Raw genomic sequence first — 25,172 nt, forward strand, 5'->3', positions numbered from 1 at the left:
TGAGGGGTCGGAAGGTGCAATTAACTATCTGTTTACCACTAACCGGAAGAAGTCTGAGCGCCTTTTCGCACAACCCTGAACAACGCCGTGGTAGCGACCTGTCAATCACAAGGTAGCCCCGCCCTAAAGCATCCTGTGCTTTATGGTCTATTTGACTCTAAATCAGGGGTCTCAAACTCGCGGCCCGGGGGGCAATCGCGGCCCCCAGAATGACATTTTGCGGCCCCCTACCTGAAATCAAAGCGAATTAGCAACAATGGTCACTTGTACCGTCATTTCTGGACTATTGAGTGCACCTGAATATAGTATATAGTAGGAGGAAGTAAGAGAAGCCTATGTTCTGAAGAAATGTTCATGTTCTGCATGTTCTGAATTGTTATTAGTAAAGACTGAGAAGATTGGATCGGTTGTACTTTTTGTTGGAATACTTGATGCTGCCCAGCCTCACCCAGACTCTACCTGCAGCGGCCCACAGGTAAGTTGAGTTTGAGACCCCTGCTCTAAATGGACCATAATTAACTATGAATGAATTAAAATGACACTGGCAACCTGTCTTCTTGCCCAATGCATGCTGGGATAGACTGAACAGAAGTCATGACAATTCAGAACCCATTTATTACATGTTTATAATACAAAGTGAACATCCTGCATCAAAATAAAAATAAAACAGTGACATCATGTGCAGCCAAACACCTAAATCTTTACTAAATAATTACATGTTAATTACAAAAAAGAATAATCTACATCATATTTCAGTGAGTTGCAGGATATTTCATGTTTCTTTCTCCCAGATGTATTTAAATGGATTCATTACTTATTTTTGGTGCAGTCTTCTGCTTCCCAAAAATGTCGTCTGCATTCTGAGAACTTCATCGTCAAGCCTGGATTGAATATATTCCGCCTGCTTTCTCTCTTTGTGCATGCGAGGCGCTAACAGTGACACTCAAAAACACATAATACATAATAATAAACATAAATATACAAATGTACAGAAACAAAGAGGAACAAGGATCAAAGTGACCGTATTGCTGCGTGAATGGGGACCGGCTGGAGAACCAGACACCCAGATCTTCAAAACAAGTGAAATAACTTCTTTTTTTAAATATGCATGAGATTTTTTTTTGTGTTTCTCCTTTCTGTCCTCAAAGGAGGACTTCATCCACAAAATATCACATCATGAATGATAATATCATTTCTTGGAGAGGGAAAAGTCCTGCAGTGTAATCCAAGTCTCCTTCCTCCGGCCGTTTGCTCACCACTTCACTACACATGCGTCGTCGCTAAAACCTAAAACGATTTCAGCACTTTGGCACCTGCAAGCGTGAGGCTCTTTTACATAGTGAGCTTTTGAGAAGTTAAGCCGGTGTGGTGCCTTCATGAGCTCATTTAACTCGTCTCAGGGACTTTTTTAAAGTTGCTGTTCTTTCCCACTGAGAAACGGTTGTTTTCCTCATGATCGGCAACCTGTCATTCCACGGTTCTCTAACAACTTTTAGACACCAATGAAACCTCAAATATAACGTTTCAGCAGGAGCTCGCACTGCTCATGTCACGCTTGGAGGCGGAGCAAGAGGCTTTACTACTTCCTTCCTGTTTTCATGGCGGTAGGTTTTTCCCTCCTACTCAGCACATTCGACCGCCTGGTTGCCCACTAGCCTGTTTCTACACAGCAGTGTCATCAGGGCCTTACGTGAGTTTATCTGACAGAACTGGTCCAAACGGTTCTGTCATCAGATTGCCATCGTGCCAAACTATTTACAGATTACACTACCTGTCTGTGGTGTTTAAAAAGCCTGGAGGTTGAATTTATTTAGTCATTTTTGTCAGCTAGCGGAGCCAGAAGGTGCTGGAGCCTCATGCTGCTCTCACACCAGACGTACGAGAACACACTCGTGCACGTTACGTGACCAGAGACAAAGTTCTATTCAATTGAGCGATGAACAGCATGTGTCACAGTGTGACGGCACCAGTTACTTTATGCAAATATCTCAGTCCTACTTCTTATAAAAAGGTTTGTTGGATCTGAAAACTCCAGTTGATATGTCATGTCATAGATGATGAATTAAAAGAGCTCCAAACAAACAAGGACAGACCGGAAAACAGTTAGAGGAAGGTTTGTTTCCTCATCGCTCCACCATCTCTTCAGCGAAAGCTTGAAACAAGTAAATTGTCTTTCTTCGGTGGGAGCATTTTTCTGACCACTCCAATGGAGTTTCCTCACGGGCAGCATCTAGTGGCCAATAGAGGAACTGCAGCGTGGATGCTACAGTAGTTCCCTTAACATTTAATGATAATGCCTTCCTAATAATGCAACCCAGCCTCCAGCAGCCTCCGGGTCACGTTCCAGTGTTTATGCTTGTAGCGCTTCACAGTTCCTGACAGAAAGCCGTCAAACGCTCCTCTACGCACTAGTTAGGACTTCACCATCAGGTTAAGGCCCTGCTATAGACGAACTACAGTGTGTAGTGGTATAAAGTACGACTGTTTCCTCCCATGTCCTTTATCAGAAACATTTCATTCACTGAAGTGACATAAAGAGCAGCAGTGCTGGGACAGTACCTGGTCACCGCCAGGCGGGGGCGGTCACTTACAACACACTCCCTTCAGTTCAGCCCAGAGGATTTCACAGTGAGTCCTGAGCGGCCGCCTGCAGTGCTCAGGTCACCTCCGACGACCCTCGTCCCGAGTCAGATGAGTCTTTCCTCTGGGGGGACTTTGAGCATGCTGTCCATCTCCAGCCGGGCCCCCGCCACCTCCTGGGAGCTGGGGCTGTACGCGCCCTCCGACTGGCGCTTCTTCCTCGCCGTGAGCAGCATGAAGGTCAAGCCGATGATCAGTATCAACACGCAGAAGCAGAGCAGCGGGATGGCCACCACCAGCCAGGGGATCACTTGTTTATGGGCTTGTTTCTGCAGAGGCACAGAGGGCAGAGATGGTGGAATGTCAATGCTGCAGCCAGGTGTATTCATAGATGCAAATAAAACATGTTTTACAATGTTTAATTAGTGGAAGAAGATGTTTGTTTGAATGATTGTTACATGCTGCTAGGCAACAAGCGAAAATGGAGACTTTTATGTATAACACATTCTTCCTCCCAACTCATCAGATCTCACTGCAAACTGTCTGCTCTACGTTCCCCTCTGGTGGTCAGGGACGGTGTGTCATGTCCCACTTATTACATGTAAAGAATCCTTTCAAAATACACTTCTGTGTACATGCAAACAGTGTCTTCACCAACATAAACATCCAAGTTCTTTGGTTTACTTTTCTTTTTTTTTACTTTTACGCAACAAAACCACTTGGTTCAGTTTAGGAAATTATTGTGGTTTTGGTTCAAAAAGCACAAGTTAACATGACTTGGTTTCAGTTTTGAAGTTTTGAAGCCACGATTTTGGCAATTTTTGCTATAAATGAACGGAAGTGACCATATTTGGACTGCGGAGGAGCAACGGGTGGATCTGACCAACATCAGCGGCAACCTTACTGGATCTTGATCCATCTGGTTTCTGGTGAGAAGCTGTTAACAACGTGAGCTTCATAATTCAACTTTACAGCAAAGTGTCCTAAACCCTGCTTTCTGGTCTGTTTGACTCTAAATGGACCATAATGTACTAAATCAACATAATGCTGGATTGGAGAATACTTAAAGATTGAAGAGAAACTAAAGATTGAGACCATAAACTCATGTTTACAATGTTTACTGAGATAATACATCAAGAGAGAACTTCGGTCACTTTCCATGTTATAAGACTTCTTTTTGTAACCAGAGTTGCCCCCTGATGGCCAGTAGAGAGAATACAAGTTTAAGGTACTTCAGCTGCTAGAGGGGTTGGTAAAGGGGGGCTGACCAAGTGTCAGATTGACCGGTTGGGAGTGAGAATGGGTTTGTATGTTAAAACTGATTAGAGAATGAAGGAACAGGTAGGCAACGTACGTTGGTGTCACAGATGGGCCCGCTGTAACCCGGTGGACATTCACACACAAACATGTTGAATCGATCCAAACAGGAGCCGCCGTTTCGACAGGGATTCGACTCGCACTCGTCCATCTCCAGCTCACACCTGCAACACAGAAACATGGAGGCTCATCTGGAGGAACAGAAACATCCTGGACCATCATTTAGCCCCATCTGACTCCAGTCTGTATCAGTATTCAAACACTTTTTACAATGGGGATGAATGGGATTGAAACATTTTGGGTAACACTGGGTAAGTTGATTGCGTTGAAACAATATTTTTTTTGTATGACATGGTTTGTGAAATGTCATGTTTAAATGTGCAAATGAGGCACTATTTTATGTACTAATATGCAGAAACCTGACAATTGCATGAAGCCAGGTTCAAAACTCAGTGTTTCATGTTATTGACATATGAGAGTCAAAGGTTTTTCTATTTACATCACTCAATAAATCATAAAATACTGTCAACAGCTATACAGCTATTTTAGAAATAGGCTATGTATGATATACAAAGCTTCAGACTATAGATCGGCATGAAACCGGACAGTCTGATGGATGTCTGCTCCACTGAAGTGGTGATCTCTGGCTGTCTGATATAGTGAAGATAATGATGCTGCAGGTGAAAAGGGTAAAAAGTAACTAATAGATATCACCGGAAACTTCACCAGTTTCCATGGAAACCCAAATGAGACATGAGATGAATGTTTTTTGTGAAAGTTTGGATAAATCTACAGAAGCAAATTACTAAAATATACTCCTGAATGTGTATTTTGGATGTTTTACATCCACTAAACAAAGATGTATGGAAGCCAAATTGATCAATACATGAAAAGAAATATGTTTTTGCCTCAAAGCTTTTTAAAAACCTAAACATCGCTGGTAGAGCCTTTTTTTGTTGTGGAATACATAATAAATACATAGTTGGCTCAAGTATGATTAAAATGATGACTGCTGCTGACAGCTTCACTCAGCATGAGAACAGCATCCAGTGTAAAGTTTGAATGATACAGTATGAAGGAAGATGACTGGTTTCCTTCAATGACGTGTCTTGAAGGGACACACCTGTGCTTTTACATCTGTTACAGGTCCTTTACATTGTATTACATCCATACACTTAAACAGAATTATGCAAAAACAATTGTTTTGTAACACATTTGTCAAAAAATTGTTTGTCTTGTATGTTTCTTCAAACCACCGGACACATTGAATGTCAACGCTCACTTTTGGTTTCACACGGGACACAAACAGCGGCCTCCTGGGTGAAAGTCCTGTGTTTGTTTGACCCCTCCACCACAGCTCCTACCTACCCTGAGTGTTTGTTTCTCACTTGTTTAACATAACTTTCAATGCCGGTTGCTCGCTGACCGAATGCAATGGTATCCTTGGTTTGCAGAAACGTACAATGCCCACATCTTCCCTGGTGATGAGAGGCCGAAATCTTAGAGATTTATCAAAACCTGAGACATAAAACTGAAGGTTATGTGTACAATTGCTATTCTCTGAGACATCGGCATGATGATTACCTCTTCACCAGGCAGCATTTAGAGTCAAATAAATCCTTCGGGGGAATGGACTATTTGAGACACTGTCGTCTTGACAGAGTGAACCCTTTTAAAAGCCAGCTCACCTGCTGCCTGTGAAACCAGGCATACATGTACAGTTCGCTCCCCACAGCCCATCGTTGCAGATGCCATCATTTTCACACTGGACATCTTCACCGCACTGGATCGGAGGATAGTCCCACCTGGTGGAAAAGGCATGAGAGTGTGCTTCAATAAAAGATGGATGAAATGCAGCTGCCTGCTGGCATCGGAGGGTAGACGGGTGGAGTACTCACTGGCAGCGGGGGCCACTGTAGCCCTTGGGGCACGTACAGGTGTACATGTTGGGTCCGTCCTGACAGGTGCCTCCGTGTTCACAGCCGTGGTGCTCACACTCGTCGAGGTCCTCATCGCAGAGTGGGCCGGCGAATCCAGGGTGGCAGCGGCACTCGTACCCGGCCAGGTAGTCCTTACAGCTGCCGTGGACGCAGGGCTGAGACGCACAGTCGTCGGCGTCTGTCTCGCAGAGCTCTCCCTCCCAACCCAAGTCACACACGCAGCCAAATTTATTGAAGAGGTCTTCACACGTGGCTCCGTTCAGACACGGATCCGCATCACAAACAGGGGCACTGGTGCAACCCAACTGGATGTTTGGTTTTCCAGATAAGTGGAACTGGGAGGCCTGCGGGGCTTTGTAGTTATCCACAAAAGGAAGGTAGACCCCGCCAACCCTTACTGCTCCCAGGCAGCCGGTGAAGCTCTCCGCGATGGCCAGCGTGGCTCCCTTCTCGTTGAGGAAGAGAAGGCTCCCGGTGCGCTCCGGCACGCTGCTGGCGTCCGTGATCCCGTCCACCGTGATGACCCAGGGAGACACTTTGCGCTCCTTCTGGGCCATCGAGATGTTCACGCGATGCCAGCTGCCGTCAGCCACCCGGCGGACTCCTGTAAAGGCCAGCGTCTCAATGCTGTTGCCGATGTGGATCTCCACCCGGACCGAAGAGTCCAGCAGACCCACCAGCAGCAGGTGAGAGCCCCAGGAGGCCCTCAGGAGGACGGCGTTCTCGGAGCGAGTCCGCAGCTCCATGTATACGTTGGAGACGGGTTCGGCCAGGGAGCCTCCAGCACTGTAGTGCACAGGGTTGTTCTCAAACGTGGCGTTGTACACACCTACGGGTCAACACGGAGAATCAGTGGAAGGTAGGGTACTTTTACGGGGAAGTGGGTCTGGAAATGGAATTTTCATAAATGAGGGAAAACTGTTAAAAATGTTATACATAATTTCTGCATATATATATATATATATATATATATATATATATATATATATATATGATAAAGAAAATAACAAATAATTAGATCCTCAGGTAAAATATTTCAAAGACAAGACGACTTCTTGGATGCAATGTATAGCCTACATTAGGTCATTGGTGTTGCCATAAGCCATAATTATAAAAGAGTCCAGAGGTTCTTACATTCATATCCATCAGGAAGGTCCACACAATGGCCGCCATTGACACAAGGATCACTCACACACCACACGCGTGTCTCACACGTTTTCCCGGTGAACTCCGCCGGACAGGAACATGTGAAATCGTTGAACGTGACGGTGCAGTCTCCTCCGTTTTGACACGGCTTTATCTGAAAAGGAAACATCCAGGTTTGATACGAGATAGACAGGAAATCATCTTCAGAGCAGGGTTGAAGCTATAAAGACTGTTAAACTGTTAGCTTTGATACCGTATGACAGCTGTCTACTACTGGTGCTCCCATAGCATCTCTTGAGAAAAATGAGAAGAATGGGGAGTATGGGGGCATTGTTCCAACATGGTTTATAGAAGAAGTCACACAGATTCATGGAGAAAGGAAAGGTTGTTCTCATTCAACTGCACTTTCAATCGGGTTCTCAGGGAAACCTCCAGAATGGTCAGTTTGAAACACGCGGTTAACAACAAAACAAAACGTGCTTAACATTGTAAATTCAAACAAAACACAAGAAAAATGCAAGAAAATGACTTGGCTGGCTTTAGTCAAACATCATGGTTCACATGCCACTAGTGCATACAATACTAATGTGAAGACGTGATTATCGCCTCATACGCAGGTTGAAATATTTCACCTGGAGCAAGAAACCTGCTATGATGTTAAAGCATTTCAGTGTTAAGACTCTCCTCCTATCATCCTGATGTCACTCAATCAGAAATGGAGACAACTAATGTTGTCTGTGGTCCCCAGAGGTCTAGATAGTAGCTCACATTAGTCCAGAGACCAGACCAGACTATGTGGAGGAACCAGAGACTGTCTCTGGTCCAAACAACAAGGTGTTGACATGGAGGTAAGCCCCGCCTCCTCTTTGGTGTCTAGAGTGAGTGATGCAAGGCTCAAATGTTCTTCCTGTTTGGTGTGAACACAAGTAGTTCTTATACTGTACATTATTTAAGTTTCGGATCTAAATTAAAATGAATCAGCGTTGACTTTTGGTTTCACACAGTACATGAAAAGCAGTCTCCTGGGTGAAAGTCCTGTGTCTGATGCAGTGCCAGCTCATACTACTGATTGAGCCAGTAGTACTGTTTCCTACCTTGCAGGTGTCATCACTGATGCAGGCCTTCTTCACATTCTCAGCATCGCTTGGTAAATACACTTCTTTCCCATCCGAGCTGTTCCAGGCGTCCACGTCCAGATGCACCGAGTCCAACCGGAGGTCCTGCAGGCAACCTTTGTAATGCCCCCCCCACACGCTAGAGGCCCATTCCGCTGGAAGTCCCCCGACATAAGCCTGATCCCCACCGTTAACAGTCACTTCAGGGATCTCTCCGATTCCATAGCGAAGGCCCGCATGCTCAAAGATCACCCGTCGGTGTTGGACTTCCACCTGCAGAAGTTGCTTCTCGCCGGTTGTCACGAACACCGGAGCTGTGAGCGGGGCAGCGTTCAGCAGAGAGCTGACAAGAACCCTCCCCATCCCCAAGTAGACGGAGAAGTAGACCTCCCCGCCCTCCTCCTCCGCGGGCCTCCTCAGCTGGAACAGCAGCCCGTCCGGCTTCAGCGACCTCAGGAAGAAGGACACGCTGAAGTTGCTCTTGTGGCTCGGACCGACATCGTACACAGAGAAACTCGCTGAGTCCTCATGGCTGTACGTCCACGAAGGGAACTCTGATGGGAGAGACATGGATATTTGGATTAATCACACCAAAAACAGGACTATACCATTTAAAAATAGGAAGTATCGGGAATCCCCCTGCAATCAGTTGACATGGCAACACAAGTTGTTTCCACCAACCAGTGACAATCAGCTTTCTTCAGGTGGCCACCAAACGGGAACTAATAATAATAATAATAATAATAATAATAATAATAATTAATATTATGATGATAATCAATCTTATTATAAGTGTCTTTAGTAGCAAATCAATTGCATTACAAGAATATAATGGTATTAAAAATGAAATAATAAAACAGTAAAAACAGTCGAATCAGCGGTGACACAGAGGCCAGTTTAAAAGTGAGGCGTACCTTGGTTGCAGCTGTCGCCGTGGAAGGGACGGTAGCAGTCACACTGGTAGCTGGTCCACAGGTCCACGCAGCGTCCGTGTCCTTGGCAGGGGTCCGGCTCGCACCATTCGGTCTTGCTGCATCCCAGCTCGTGGCCCTGGTCCTCTGGAAGCGTTTGCGGTAGGAAAGGCTTGGAGTCGATCATCAGGTCTTCCATACATCCGATGAAGCCGGCGCCACTTACAGAGGACTCTAAAAGCTCCTGTGGGGCTCCGCCTACGTACAGCTGGGTGAAGGCCTCAGAGGGCTGGAATGGCGGCTCATCGGCACCGCCATCTGTGACCCTGCACCCATCCCTGTCACAGCCAGGACCTTTCAGAATCAGAACAAGGCCATCGTGGTCTACGAACACGTGAACATCCCGCCAGTCTCCGTCACTGACCGAACCAGGAAATGTCACGTCCAGCTCAGCGTCTTCAGAGAAGGCTTTAGCGTGAAGACCGCTGTTCACGATCTCCAAGACGAGGTGATTGTCCACGTCCCCTCTGTAGAAAAGCAACATATTGGGTATAGTGGTCCGGAAGCGTAGCTGTACTCCCAAACCGCGGTGGACTTGGTGTTCCACCTCCCTCCGGGTCCTTTCTTCCAGGACCACCTGGATGTGGATGAATCCAGGGGTGGAGAAGGAGAACGTGGTTCTGGTGGAGCACTGCTCGTCGTAGAAGCCGTGAGGACACAGGCACGTGTGACCGTGTTCGTCGCCCTCCAGCCACGGGTGGCAGGTGGCGCCGTTCTGGCACTCGTGGTCCACACAGCCGTGGAGTTTCACGTCGCAGGCTTCACCTCCCCAGGGAAGTTCCCCCGGCTCGGCCCCGGGACAGTGGCAGGTGTAGGAGGCCCTGCCGTCCTCACACCATCCGCCGTTCTGACAGGGCTGGCTCTCACATTCATCCACGTTCACCTCACACAGCTCACCTGCAGGGACACGGAGGGTTAGAGGTGGAGCCGGACGACCACAGCTGCACCCACAACGGAAGGGAAGGATCATGCTTCCCCCACAATTTCCTTTTTGTCAACAGATCTCATGTGTTATTTAGTGCTCTTTACCTTTCTTTCTGTGTATCTTAGTTGCATTTCTTATAAAGTTAAGATCTTAACTTAATTTTAACAGTGATGTCAATGACAGTAGTTATGTGAGAGGGAATCTGGGGAAAGAGAGAGAATTAAAGGATATTACATGTAACAAAGGTCCCTCATTGGCGTTGAATTGCGGACATTGCAATTTCATGATGGTGTCTTTGACTCTGCTGGTCAATCAAAGTATAGAGTTGCCTTTTCCTAAGAAGGAGCTGTAAGGCATGACAAATATCTTCAAATCTGTATTTACAAGTGTCATTATTTGCCTAGATTCTTCTGGCCTCTGATTCCTGTTGTTTTTTTGTATGTTTTTTTTTTTTAATGTGATGTTATCTGTTCCTGTTTGTACTTGTACATGAAACCTTTTTTACTTGCTATCCATGACCAGGACTCCCTGACAGAAGAGATACTGTATGTGGACCGGATCTTTCTGGTTAGATAAACTAGCCTCCTATTGCAGATTACCTCCATGTCTTTTTGAACAACACATTTTCATGGCAGTATGTGAAATAGTCATGAAAGTGATCAAGTGTCAAGTGTACATAAAAAATGTTCATTTTTTTGTGTGGCTTAGCACAAACAGGCCACAGGAAGTGAATTAGGATCGCTGTGGTGGACACACAAATGTAGTCAGAGCCATGACGTCGTATTAAATATTGAAAAAGACAATTAGACATTTAGTTTATTGGACCAACTCTTCTACCTCAACCTGCTCCTTGTAAGAATTATTGAGCTATGACAAAGCTCTTTGACTGTATATCGGAAGTGGACGTAGTCATGGAGACGGTGTACTACGGTTTTGAGCCTCAATTTTGGCATTCTGGCCGTCGCCATCTTGGAATTTTTGATGGTCAGCAGAGAGGATGCAAGTTTAAGGCACCTCAGGGTTGGCTTCACGGTTCAGAACTGGAGGTTTTGCGTAGTCAATGATAATAGTAATATTATCCAGTAATAGGGATCCGTTTGATCCCAATCTCCACGAGAAATGGGAAGTTCTGATATCAAACAATGTTCGGCTGCACATGTCGCATAATTGTTGAGTTTGTCATAGTGGACTCATTACTTATTACTTACTTATCTTCTTATCTGTTGAGACAACAAGCGTCACATCTGATACAAAGCCTATATTCAGTATTCTTGAATTTGATTGCATCACAAGGTCCAGGACTCACCTAGGAATCCAACGGAGCATGTGCAGGTGTAGCCGTTGATCTGATCTTCACACGTGCCTCCATTCTGGCAGGGTTCAGACTCACACTCGTCGATGTTGACGGAGCAGTTCTCTCCTGGGATGTGGAAGAAACCAAACGGTAGTCAGCAGAGTTGAGAGAAGAGAGATTACGTCTGATTGGTGTCCCTGCTGACCTGCGAACCCCGGCTGACACTGGCAGATGTATCCGGCTGCATCTGCAAAGCTGAGCTCCCAGTCGAGCTCCCAGTGAGACGCATCCGAACGCTCGAAACACTCCCCGCCGTTCTCACAGGGCCCCTCGGCACACTCGTCTACATCCGTCTCACAGTTTGGTCCTTCGTATCCTGGTGAAATATAATCAAATGTTTCTGTTTTATTCAAAATGAACACGCTAACACAAAGCATGATGGGGCGTCGTTTTAAATTCAGACTTATGGCTTTAGAAAGAATGTGTATTCATTTGGATTTACATTCCCATACAGCAAAACATATTCTCTCTGATTACTGTTGTGGTTTTAAACGTGTGATTAATGTAGTTAATTGAAACAAAATTATATTTAATTGGCTTCAAATAAGTATGTTTGTAACGTTATTTAAAGGTCCAGTGTGTAAGATTTAGTGGTGATGTAGCAAACGTGCCAAAATGACGATGGCCAATGTGAAAATGGCCCTCATTGTTTGGTTTGTCCGTTCAGGGCTACTGTAGAAACATGGAGGTGCAACAAGGCTCCCTCTCGGTGAAGAGGACATGCTCCACATGTAGACATGAAGGGCTCATACAATGCTAACGAAAACACAACGATTCTCATTTTCAGGTGATTATTGACCAATTAAAACATAACATTTTGCTTTTCTACTGACAGATGAGGGACGTGGATCAAAATAAGTCATAACACAAACAGTGGTCTCCTGGGTGAAAGTCCTGTGTTTGTTTGACCCACCCTTCCACCTCAACCTGCTCCTTATGAGAGCTTCTGTAGACTGGTTAGAAACGTATTTGTATACATCAACCACAAACGCTATCATGAAGAAGAAACAGTTCCCTCAAAACGTAAATGATTATGCATTGTTGTTGTAACTTAATATTTAGTCTATTATTTGAGGTTGGTGAGCTGCAGGTTACATTTTTTCTCTGTGAGCAGCTGGAAGTGTTCTGGGCTCAGATTCACATGGACAGTGTTCAGTGTTGAGTGTTAAACAGGAATGTTGGATGTGTAGTTCCGTACCTGGCCAGCAGAGGCAAGTGTATCCGTTGACTCCCTCTAAACACGAGGCTCCGTGCTGACAGGGATCAGAGGCACACTCTGGGATGTCCACTTCACAGTAGTCACCCTGGAATCCCGTATCGCTGCAGTCACACTCATAGCTGCAAGAGACACGCGTGAACTTTTAAACAGCAGGATGAAAAAGTAACCAGACAGGAAACTTCCAGGGGTTTCTCTGTCGTCTGTTTTGCCTGAGACATATATGTGGCATCACTGCTGAACGGAGGAACTTAAATTCACTCACAGCATTTCCATAAGAGGCATCTCAACAAAATAGCCTTAAATATGCCCATATGTCATACGACATACATCAATGTCAAGGCGATTTGTGATTTTGAATAGTCACAAAACGACACAGGATTTTCAACCACAAGTCTGGGGTTCAAGTGTGTCCAAAGTGTTGAACCCCTACAGAAAGCAAAATTCAACTTCGTTGATGGGCCTACCTGTTCACCATGTCATGACAGACGCCTCCGTTCTGGCAGGGCTCGCTGGCGCACTCATCCACGTCCACCTCGCAGTCGACGCCGTCAAACCCGGGCAGACACTGGCAGGAGTACATGGCGACCAGGTCCTGGCAGGTGGCGCCGTTGAGGCAGGGGTTGGACTCACACTCATCTATTTCAGTCTCACAGTTGACTCCTGGAAGAACGGGAGTCAACGTGTTAATAGAAAGCACATAGAGAGAGACATGGAAGTGACGAGGATAATAATTTAATAATTAATAAACACAGCAGCCACACTGAGCAGTGATGTCCAGGCGACCTCCGGTTCTGAAAAGTGAATCCAACCCTGAAGTGCCTTAAACTTGCATTCTCTCTGCCGGCCATCAGGGGGCGACTCCTCTGCTTGTAAAAAGAAGTCTGATTGCACGGAAGTCTATGAGAAAATGACACTACTCTTCTCTTGATTTATTATCTCAGTAAACATTGTAAACATGAGTTTATGGTCTCAATGTCTAGTTTCAAGTCTTCTTCAATCCAGCGTGATGTTTACTGAGCGAGTGTCACTGTGGTTCCTGGAGCATTGTCATGGAAATGTGTCCCCTCTGTCTGGTCTGTGTCCTCTGTGTCACGTCTGGTAATGTAGGTCCAGGTGTCTGGACAGTCAGGCTTAACCTCGTATGGGTTCTCTGGATTAGCATGAATGATGGACAGGTCGTTGTGGTGACGCTGTCTGACTGTGTGTAGCTGCTTACAGTATTTTTTTGGAGAACAAAGAGATATCCAAAATTCTGCTTTTCCAGCTGACTATCTACTCAAGATGCTTAACACTATATCCAGTCTCTGCTTCACATCCACTTGCTGATGACAGCCTTCAGGCAGAATTTTTGGGGTTCAGTATCTTGCCCAAAGACACCTCGGCATGCAGACTGGAGGAGCCGGGATTCGAATCACCGATCTTTCGATTGGAGGATGACTCACTCTACCTCTGAGCCCTGACAGGTTGCTGCTCTATCGCTGGTGTTCATCAGATCCACCTGTCCAAATATGGTCACTTCCTCCACTGGTTGCAAAAACATCCAAGATGCCGATGGTCCAAAATGCCAAACTTGAAGCTTCAAAACTGTAGTTCACAAACCAACGGGTGACGTCACCATGACTACTCCACCTCCTCTATGCTCTATTCTGGTCTCCAGAAACCAGCAGTGATAAGGCCTTTCTTTGCTTTCTCCTAAGGACTTGATGGAGTGAAGGAGAATGCAGCGGTGCTGAGCCCTCCCAGATAACAGGAGCTCCTCTGACACAGAGCAGGCATGTGGAGGAAAAAGGGAGTGTAAGAAAAGCAAGACGGGAGTGTTTCCTCTCACCCTGCACGGAGACGTTATCTGAGAGCTCAGATAAGATGCCTGACTAACAACAACTTGCCGTGCACTTAAAATACTCCTCATGCCCAGATTATCGGGAACAATCTGAGTTAATAAATGGTGGCGAAGAACAAGAAGTAGAAAAACAAACGCTGTCAGCGAGCAGAAAGTCATGTCTCGCTGATGATGTGTTGTTTGAGGAGATGATTAATGATGACATAATCACAGCACAGCTCAATACATACATACGGCCGGGAGGCGGAGCTTCTATCTCTGACACAATGGTTGTGTTACCGTAATTCAACCGTGTGTTTTCCCTCAATTTTAGCACCTGGAACTTTGTGCTTTTAATGTCTCATTATAACGGCAGCAAGGGTGCAGTAGTGAAACCATAGTAGTGACCTCAATCAAACGTTAGCCCCGCCCTAAAGCATCCCCTGCTTTATGTCTGTTTGACTCTAAATGGACCATAATGAACAATATGAATATCATGCTGGATTGAAGAAGACGTAAAACTTGAGATTGAGACCATAAACTCATAGACTTCCATGTAATCAGACTTCTTTTTACAACCAGAGGAGTCGCCCCCTGATGGCCAGCAGAGAGAATGCAAGTTTAAGGCACTTCAGGATTGGATTCCCTTTTGTGTGTGTGTTTTGGATGTACCTGCAAAGCCCACCAGGCACTCGCACTCATAGTGGTCCTTCTCATTGATGCAGGTGGCGTTGTTCTCGCAGGGTCGTGAAGCGCACTCGTTGATGTCGATCTCACAGTTGTAACCTTGGAAACCGGGCACGCAGAAGCAGTGGAACTCAGCCAGCCCGTCGATACAGATGGCTCCGTTCTGACAGGGCTCCGACAGACACTCGTTCACGTCCTCCTCGCAGGTCTTCCCCTCGAACCCCGGCGCACAGCGGCACCCGAAGCCCTCGGGCAACAACACGCACGTCCCGTTGTTCCTGCAGGGTTCGTCGATGCAGTCGGTCACGTGCGTCCTGCAGTCCCGACCCCCGTACCCGGGGGGACACCTGCAGAAGTACCCGTTCAGCTGGTCCACACACAGGGAGCGGGGTTCGGAGCACGGGTTGCTGTGACACTCGTCCACCTCCTCGGTGCAGTTGTCGCCCGTCAGTCCGTCAGGGCAGATGCAGTGGTAGTCCGCGGTGCCGGGGGTGCTGGTGCAGTCTTCGCATGGAGCAAAGGAGCAGGCGTCGTAGAGTTCATCGCAGCTCTTGCCCATGTATCTGACCCCGTCTCTGGCACAGATACAAGCGTAATCATCCATGGTGTCCACGCAGGTCGCTCCATTCTGGCAGGGCGCGGACAAACACTTGTCTGAAGTGGCTGTGCAGAGGATTCCTAAGAACAAACTCAGGATTAATGGATACAAAGAGCATATGTTCTACAGTGAAGAGTTTCCTCAAGGCATCCTGGGAAAACATTTAAAAAGTCCACCATTCCTGCTCAGGACTTAATGTCTTATAGGAAACAATGCAGGCATGAACTCATCATTACCTTTAGATTCATGTCCCACTCTTCTACAGCTGACCAGAGCTGAAGTTCATACAGCTTCCAACCAAGCTGTCCGCTGAAACATTGTTCCTCATCTACTGAAATGCACTCACTTTTTTTAACGAACAAAACAAAACATACTTCAAGATCTGATTATTTGGGTTCAGTAATAAACACACAGGACACGGACAGCCGTCTCCTGGGTGAAAGGCCTGTGTGTGTTTGAACCCTCCGACCTGCCTTACATTGACTTCCTTGGTCTTCATACTCCAATAGTTGCTCTAAGTATTTATTTTGGAGTTAGTTGAAAGCCCGGTGTGTCCCATACAGACAATAACGGGGGCCTCGGGGGCTCCACCAACTTGGCTTTTGAGGGTAGGAGGAGAAAATTAAGTTATTTAAATGTATTTTAAACATGTTACATTAATCTAATAATAACTACTTAGCGTAACTTATAATCACTTTGTAATAAATCATTGCACAGTGATTATAATACTTTATAAAAAGGTTACAGTGTATACATATTACAACTGTGAGAATTATTTCACCATGTGACCCAACAAATGTGACCAGCAATTATAAAGTATTATGATACTTGAGCTTATAAATCATCATAAAATGAAGTATTATATGAATGTTCATGAGTGGTTCTAACAACAATGAACCAGTTCTATAAGCTGATTATTATGCAAAGCAAGTATGTTTAGAAGACAATACAGACTCAGAATGTGTTATAAACGTATAAAAATGAATCGATGGTAAACGACGTTCCATGTCACATGATGAACAATGTGCAGCGGGGACCCTGGAGGATGATGGTCCGCTTATTCAACTCATGTGTCCACTTAGCAGCAGCAAACAAGGGCACGACCTGAAATGACCACGTGTGACTGAAATAGGTTTGCTGCTTTAAACCTGTTCTACTTATTCATTCTGACATTCCTCTAATCTGCTCTCACTTCATTTCCTGGAGCTGATGTGTTAAATCCTCACAAACACTGTCGAGCTGAAGCATCCCACGCCTGTTACAGTGTCTGTCTGTCTGTCTGTCTGTCTGTCTGTCTGTACCGGCCTGATTGAAGCTCGGTGGAAGGGTGAAGGAAAGTTGAGGAGGAACCCAATAAATTGTGGAGCGTCTATGACTCACAGGGTGGAAACACAAACACGTTAACACTGGGAGATAACGCATCACCTTCTAGTTTTAAGTGTCAATTCTTGAATCATTCCGGCGTCAATGCAACTCCAGAGAATTAGAGCGAAAGCAACGCTCTAATAACCATTTCTGCAAACTAAAAGACTGAACCAGCTACTTGTTGCTGTTGGATTTAGGATTCAGATGTTAATGCTGATGATATATTAGCACAAGAAGATTGATCTGGGCTTTCAGGTCTTTGCTTTTAAATCCCATCAGCAACAAGACGGGAAACGATGTAACGTTGACCTGAAGTGAGCCTCAGGTCAGTGGATCGGGTTACTACAGGGATTCATCAATATAACTTAATATTGATTCACATATTAAACTTTTGTTCCAATGCATATGCATACGCTAATGTGCCCACCTGATAATTATTTTAAATTAAACCTGAAAATAACTCCTACATTAGGTCCAAAGAAATGTAAAAACTAATAATAATACATAAATAAAATTAGTGAGTAGGCAATGAATTAAATAAATGAATGTTCAATGTCAAAAACTCAATTCCAGCTCTTTTCCATATTAGTTTGTGTATCTATTTGAAGGCTGGATTTTCCCTTTTATTCACTGAATGTATATTTTATCAGGTATTTATTTCACATGGCATATTTATTTCAGGATGAGCTTGTCGATCAACCTCTGGGGGCGGGATCACCAATAAGGATTGTTTAATATTCAGACCAATTGAATGTATTGTCCCCCAAAGATGTATTCATTTATCAATTTGATGTTTACACATTTTTTCAAAAATATGAAATAAAAAATAAAGCATGGTGACACTTTCTTTACTTCTCTCTTAATCTCTTCATTGAATATCAATAGTTTTACCAATAGTAGGGATTTTCAATGCACTTTTTAAGACATTTATGAAATACTTTGCATGAAAACAGAAGTGAAGGACTTTTGATGCACTTATTATATTGAGGGTAATAAAAGAAAGAAGCTAGCCATCATCATCTGTAGATGTATATTACCCATACTGAGATAACAGGCGGTCTGCACATTCAAACATGTTTCACAGCTGCTTTCTATTCACAATCTGGAACCACAGGTTTCCTTTTATATTTCTACTAGCGTGTTGATAGTGGGGATGTGGCAGCAAGCTTTGGACGGGAGTTAGGGAGCCTCTCTTCATCTGTTGTGTGAACTAAATCTTTTAAGTTTGAACATTTAAGTGACGGTTAACCTGCAAAATAATGTGAAAAAACACGCACACACTTGCAGGGGGATGCTGGTCAGCAGGAGTGGGGGGCTTCAAAGGGCCCATCGTTATAATCTGTCCACGACCTACAGGGGCCACTAGTAGGATCTTTAATAGAGTTTAACCATAAGTTTCACTGTTCATGAATCCCAAAGTGTTCCTTTTAGTAGCTTGAACTGTGTTTCTTGTCTCAATTCACTGGTAGCTGGTGAATAAATGAGTCCGCCGTGCATTCTCCTCTAACAGCCGCTCCCCGAGCTTGTGAGGGCCGAGCTGTATGTCATTCAACAAGTGGATGTGCACACTATTAGTGAGGAGTTACAATACATACGCTGTCTCCCCCTCCAGCCGATGCCACGAGGCCGTTGGGGAATCAGTCCACATTCCTTTTATGAGGACAATCTCAACTCAGAAATCCCCCCGTCCCCTACTCCCAGCCCCCAACACTTTGATCAGTGTCCTGGTTCCAAACTCCCAGTGAAGTGGAAGATATTAACAGTGACGGGAATGAGGGAGGTGAAGAAGGGGGGCAGAGAGGGGGAGAATATTTAATGAGATGAACTCGTAGTGAGAAACACCCTTTTTTATTTGTTGCAAACGTTAGCAATCGTTTTTTTTTTTTACAGGAGATCAAATCAGATAATTCACATGATCAATCACAATTAATCACCCTTAATGAGCATTCGGTTCAGTTTGTAATATTAGCCATAGTCTCTCTACTGTACACAGACTATGGATTATGATCTAAGCTGATTGGGTAGACCATGCTACTAAAGCACCTGTTAGAGTTCAAATCGTGACCAAGGCCGTAGTCAGGAATGTTTTAAATAGTGAGATTTAAAATGTCAGACCCCCCAGGCAACAATTTTTAATCCTTTCCACATTTAAGTGAAGTGAGTATTAAAGAGAGAGAGAGAGAGAGAGAGAGAGAGAGAGAGAGAGAGAGAGAGAGAGAGAGAGAGAGAGAGAGAGAGAGAGATTGTATGGCAGGGAAGTATAATTGAGGAAGTAAACGGTAACGTCATAGTAATTCAATGAGAGACTAATTGCAAACAGTAAATTGACCAATTGTATCGTCCCTCTATCTCTCATCCACCACCTGCTGTGGGGACCAATCAGAGCGTACGCTAGCGGGGAAAATGATCTTAAATGTTTTAGTAAAATTGTCAATTACATCTGCTCCCTCCTCTCTCTCTGAACCCATGACTCCTGTTACCTTTAGAAACCTTCAACCTGTCGCTCATCGTGTTCTCCAAATTAACAGATCCCACAGCAGAGAATCACACCGCCTCACATAGCTCGTCTATTCCCAGTGTTGGAGCGCTTGTGACCTGTGAGAACCCGGTTAGTGTGTGTGTTTAATTACATGTTTAAAATCCAGCGGAGACGCGACATTAATGCTGGGATCTTAGTCTCGGAAAAAAGCTACCACCGAGGACACGACCTTGGTGACGACTCAACTGAGCAGCATATATAAGAATGATCGTCTCATGCAGATGTAAGTGTGTCTGAGTCCAGATAAGACCAACACTCCCACACACAGATACAAACATGATCATTCCTGTTCTATATATTTGACGTGCTCTCTGGCCCGCTGCTCTTGGGTCTGTCAGCTTTACCGCCGTGGCCCAACGTCAACCTTCTGAAGCAGAAGGTCGTTGTCATCTTCAATCGTGTTGAGGTGCGTCGTCCCCTCAGGCTGAACCGCAGACGCTAACCCTGTTTGAACGCTGCAGATTACAGCGGGCTGCAGGACCGGGACTAGAGGAGTCCCAGGTGGCTGTCAGAGTGTCCAGATTAGGCTCAAGTCTCCCTGATGTGAGAAGTAGACCAGGATAAACACCTTAATTGATTGAGGAGGTGATCCGTTGCTTGCTTGATAAGAAACTTAACAAGAGTTGTTGGGTCAAACGTTGGTCGACAAACACCGTTCAACCTTCAAACATACTAATTCATCCAATACAAACACATTCATATGCAACTAGTCTGCATGAATATCTGCCCTTGTGAGGTCTCAATGCTACATTCAACACTTCCTCACAACGCTGAGTGTGCACAAGTTTAAATGCGTGATTTTATTTATGCATTACAACATTCTGACCATCATGTTTTTCGCGGTCCAACCCTGCCTCCGAAAAATGATGTTCCCAAACAACTAAACTGCATCCTCAATTATGTTGAGAGGGGAACATATTTTGTTTTAAACACGTGAACTGAAGACAACTAAATTGTTTGGTTTAGTAAAAACATCATGGTTTGGTTTGTTAAGTTATATAAGATACACACATAATTTAAAATAAGCCAAAGATGTTTCTCACGGGACACAGACAGCAGTCTCCTGGGTTAAAGTCCTGTGTTTTTTTCTTTCAAAATCACTGCAAATAAAAATGGAAACACTTCGCCTGTGTTTTCATTGACATTTAAAATGTTATAATTTTATGTGATTATGATCTATCACACTTTCTTCAGGTGTATGTGTTTAGATTTGTATTTGTCTTTATTCATTCTCTCATTTCTGTCTGTTTTCTTAGTCACTGTTTGGTTTTCCCTGTCCCTCTTTGATCCCCGTCTCCACCACCTTCTCCTCACCCCCCACCCCCTCACTTCCAGTCCTCATCCTACTTTTCTCCCCCTCTTTCACCCGAGCAGGTTTGATGGCCTCCCTGACCTCCAGAGCCTTTCCATGTTGTAATCCTCCAGCCTCTCTAGGCCAATCCCCTTGCTCCTCTAATCTCCGGGTGGCAGGATACCTGCACAGATTACAGCTTCGAGCTCCAACCTCCAGCATGTGTTCACTCTCTGTCACCATATTGTCCCTCACAAGCTCCTCTTCCTCTCTCACTTTGACTTCATAATCCCACCTGCTGCCTTCACTCAAACCTTCATGAAATGTGGCACAATTGTCAGGATTCACAGATTTTTCTTCTTCTTCTTCACAATAATATCTCACATCTCTAAAACCTTATGAAAAATGAATTGACAGTAATTGATATTAATATTTCCATCAAGAGTCAATCTCCAACTTGGTTTTCTAATTGTACAAATAGTCAAGACTTCCACTAACCATCTCAGTGAGGATTCAACAACATTCTTTACCTTCATTACAGTGTTATGTAGTTCTGCCAGTTGAACAATGCTAATTAGATGATTTTTCCCACAGTGAGATGAGAAGATCGATCAGTCTTGCATTTTTTTCTCTTTGGAGCAGAGTTTACCCCTGCCTATGGTGTTTGTGCTAAGCTAGGCTAACCACTTCCTGACTCCAAATCCATACTTTACACACCGCAGCCCGGTTTTCTAAAAAACACATTCCCACACTACGAAACTGCATCGTAACATTTTCTGAAATGGTATGTTTAAATATGCAAATGAGACATTATTATACTTAATTTCATAGACTCTATATAAGAGAAGTGGACGTAGTCATGGTGATGTCACCCATTGGTTTGTGGACGACGGTCTTGAAGCCTGAAGGAGTTCTGCATTTTGGTTGAATTTTTTCAACCAGTGAAAGGAAGTGACCATATTTGGACTGCAGAGGAGAGCAGCAACCTTACTGGATCCATCTGATTTCTGGTGTGAAGCTGCTAACAAAGTTAGCTTCATAATTCATGGTGAACTTTATAGCTTAGTGTTAAAGAAATCTTAGTAGCTAATTGCATTGTAGCGACCTGTCAATCACAAGGTAGGTCTATTTGATTCTAAATGGACCATAACGTACTAAATGAAGACTTGAAACTAGAGATTGAGACCATAAACTCATGTTTACAATGTTTACTGAGATAATAAATCATACATTTCTCATAGACTTCCATGCAATCAGACTTCTTTTTGTAACCAGGAGAGTCGCCCCCTGATGGCCAGCAGAGAGAATACAAGTTTAAGGCACTTCAGCCCCCCAGCCCCCCCCCACACACACACACACACACACACACACATACTACATAAAGACCTGTCCATCATTCATGCTTATCCAGGAAACCCATACGAGGTTAAGCCTGACTGTCCAGACACCTGGACCTACATTACCAGACGTGAGACAGAGGACACAGATCAGACAGAGGGGACACATTCCCATGACAACGCACCCTGCTACTTTATCTTTGTGTGAGGTCCACGGCTCGGCTACGTACCACAAACACACCATTCTGTCTGGCACTCCCACTGCTATCATTCCTTAACCTGTAATAATCTGTCTTTGTCTCTGACTTCCATCTGGACAGATTAGCTAATCTATTTATTTTCTGTAAGTGAGATGAAATGAAATATCAAGCATGAACTGACAGAAAGTAGAGTTTGTCTTCACTGTAAAAGAGTCACTGGGTCGATATAAGCACTCAAAACTTTCTTCAACCTGCATTATCTCTTCTAGCCATCAGGGGGCAACTCCTCTGGTTACAAAAATAATTCTGATTGTATAGAAGTCTACGAGAAAGTGACCCGACTTCTCTCTTGATTTATTATCTCACATTGTAAACATGAGTTTATGGTATCAATCTCTAGTTTCAAGTCTTCTTCAACAGGTGCCGTGTTCTATCAATCAACTTGTTTATGTTTGTTCCTACTTCATATAATTGTTTTGATCTGTTTTTATTATTATTTTGCTCTGGAATAAAACAAATGCATGAGGAGCTGGGGGATCCAAGTCAGAAGCAGAATGGAGTTAAAACAGATCAAATAGGACAGAGATCACGTTTGCTGGGTGAGTAGACACAGACAGACAGTTTAACAAATCTCTACTGGAATGACATTTATTCAACCTTTATCTTGACATCCTCTCAATCAGCGCTTCTACCTACTTTAGTACTGAAAGACTAATTCAAGTAAAATGCATTGAAGTTTAAATGACTGTGGGTTTATGTGAGTTCTATTGGGAACTAAATGAGAGGATGATAAATAAGCTTTTAAGTACTAATGTGGATTGTACTTGGGATAAAAGCCCAAACAATATGCAAACTGTAACTTTCTTCAAATGATAAAAGCAATAACATGTTGCCAGGATGGTTGTCTCTTACAGTTTGTTCTTTGGGTCAATCAGTGAGCACAATGTTCTCGTCCACACTTTGACACTTTTCCAAGAGTTGCAGTCATCGACACATCAGAGAGCTTACCTTCCACTAAATAAAATCACCATGTAGTCCCAACTCATACAAGTGTTGGTTAATTTTTCTGCCGTGATACTTCTGTCGATCAAACTGGATGCAAAACTACTTTTAAAAAAAGTAAACTTTCTGGCCGCTATGTGACCTCATTCTGCACCTCCATTCATGCGCAGACAGATATGAATGAGATTCTCTTCGTTCAGAACCAGTCAATCGGATTAAAAGCAGCTCGTCAAAAAACAAACGGAAGCCACATCTTCCACAACCAACAACCAAATCACACACCGGCTACTCATGTTGGAGCATCCGGTGAAGATATTTGTGGACGAAGCATCACACGGTAATTACAATAATTATCCTCCGCAGGCCCGAGGTTCCTCAGGGTTGTGAAGATCGACTGGAAACGAGCCAAAGCCCTCATCATTGTTGGACGTGACAAAAGACGAACCGCCCCCGACTCGTCTCCATCTATTTGAGTCTCCTGATGGAGTGGAGTCACAAAAACAGCCCAATAAGCACCTCCCAATAAAAACAAAACCCACTTCATAGAGCAGCACCTCTGAGAGCACATTCCTGAGGCCTGCAGCTCAACAGTGATGGGACAAAACAGGACTTTATCGCCGATCACCATCTAAACACTCACAATAAGCTTATCGTGGTGGATCTTCCTTATTGGAATAATGGTAAATATCGTCACGAGTTACTTGAAACTGTTGACTAGCTCACTATCATGATGGAGAAGGGAAATAAAGAGCCTGATTTAAAAATACAGGATTCAAAAATACACTTTTATCTTTTAAGAGAGACCTTATGATACAGTATGTGATCATTTTATTTCAGATTATTTGACAGTGTATTTTCTGTGCGAAATAAAAACTATTTGTATTTTAACAAAATGTAAAATGATACCAGTATGGTTTAGTAAATTTGAAGAGTTTTAAGCACATTTAGATGTGATTCATGATCATTTTGGCCAGGATAATGCTGACATGAAATGTTCATATTGTCTATGTCGACTCCTGACTGAGACAGTGAGACTCTTCAGGGCTCTTCTGGACCAACATGTAAAATGTTTTAGTCACTAAGTCATAAGTAAATGTGAGGTCAAGTACAACCTGTTGCTTTCACAGGAAAAAGGGATTAAAAACTAACTTCACACAGAATCTCTGTTGGGATTTAACAGGTTTTCCTTAAGTGTTCAATGACAACGACACAGAAATGTCCATCCAGAAGGAACACATCAGACTTTGAAAACAGAAATAAAAAAGCCCTGTTGTCTCTACTCACCCCATTTGAACATCATCATCGTCAGCAGAGCTGTCTTTAGATTCAGATGAACTTTCAACTCCATGGTGAAACCTGTGACCCGGATCTGCACACCACCAGAAGGTCAAATGTAGAGAAACCGCGAGTTAGAAGTGTAAAAGTAGTGGCATGCTGCTCCTCACTGTGTCTCCGTGTGTTTCCAGGCTGGCATGCTACTCACTGCCCATGCTTGGCTACTAATGAGTGCAGCAGGACTCAAACAGACGGCCCTCCTCCCTGCTCTGAGTGTAATCAACCATGAGAGAGGACAGGAAAACATGAGCTGGATTAACACCTGCTCAGTCTCTGAGCTCCTGCTGAAAAGGAAGAAGCACTTTCTATGGCCGTAATACATGCGAATAATACCTTATATCTGCTCGTACCACTTTATATGTGTCATAAACACTCATAAATATCCATCATTCTTTATAACAATAATTATAACACATTATGACGCATTTTATA

At 44.1% G+C, this 25,172-nt stretch overlaps 2 protein-coding genes across 2 annotated transcripts in view; one reads left to right on the forward strand and one right to left on the reverse strand.

Moving 5' to 3' along the window:
- The window catches only part of fbxw2 (F-box and WD repeat domain containing 2), a 121,941-nt gene that overhangs the window by 75,759 nt on the left and 21,010 nt on the right, over positions 1–25,172 (forward strand). The window lies entirely within an intron of this gene.
- crb2a (crumbs cell polarity complex component 2a) lies at positions 1,922–24,839 on the reverse strand. The gene is made up of 13 exons (XM_084035407.1): positions 24,690–24,839; positions 15,059–15,751; positions 13,032–13,227; positions 12,547–12,686; positions 11,494–11,664; positions 11,301–11,414; positions 9,013–9,966; positions 8,078–8,652; positions 6,972–7,137; positions 5,796–6,666; positions 5,586–5,702; positions 3,935–4,061; positions 1,922–2,909 (listed from the first exon to the last, which is right to left on the reverse strand). The coding sequence occupies exons 1-13, from the start codon at positions 24,751–24,753 to the stop codon at positions 2,688–2,690; spliced, it is 4,410 nt and encodes a 1,469-aa protein (XP_083891533.1). The 5' UTR covers positions 24,754–24,839; the 3' UTR covers positions 1,922–2,687.

The sequence above is a fragment of the Eutrigla gurnardus genome (assembly GCF_963514095.1).
Source record: "Eutrigla gurnardus genome assembly, chromosome: 19".
NCBI lineage: Eukaryota > Metazoa > Chordata > Actinopteri > Perciformes > Triglidae > Eutrigla > Eutrigla gurnardus.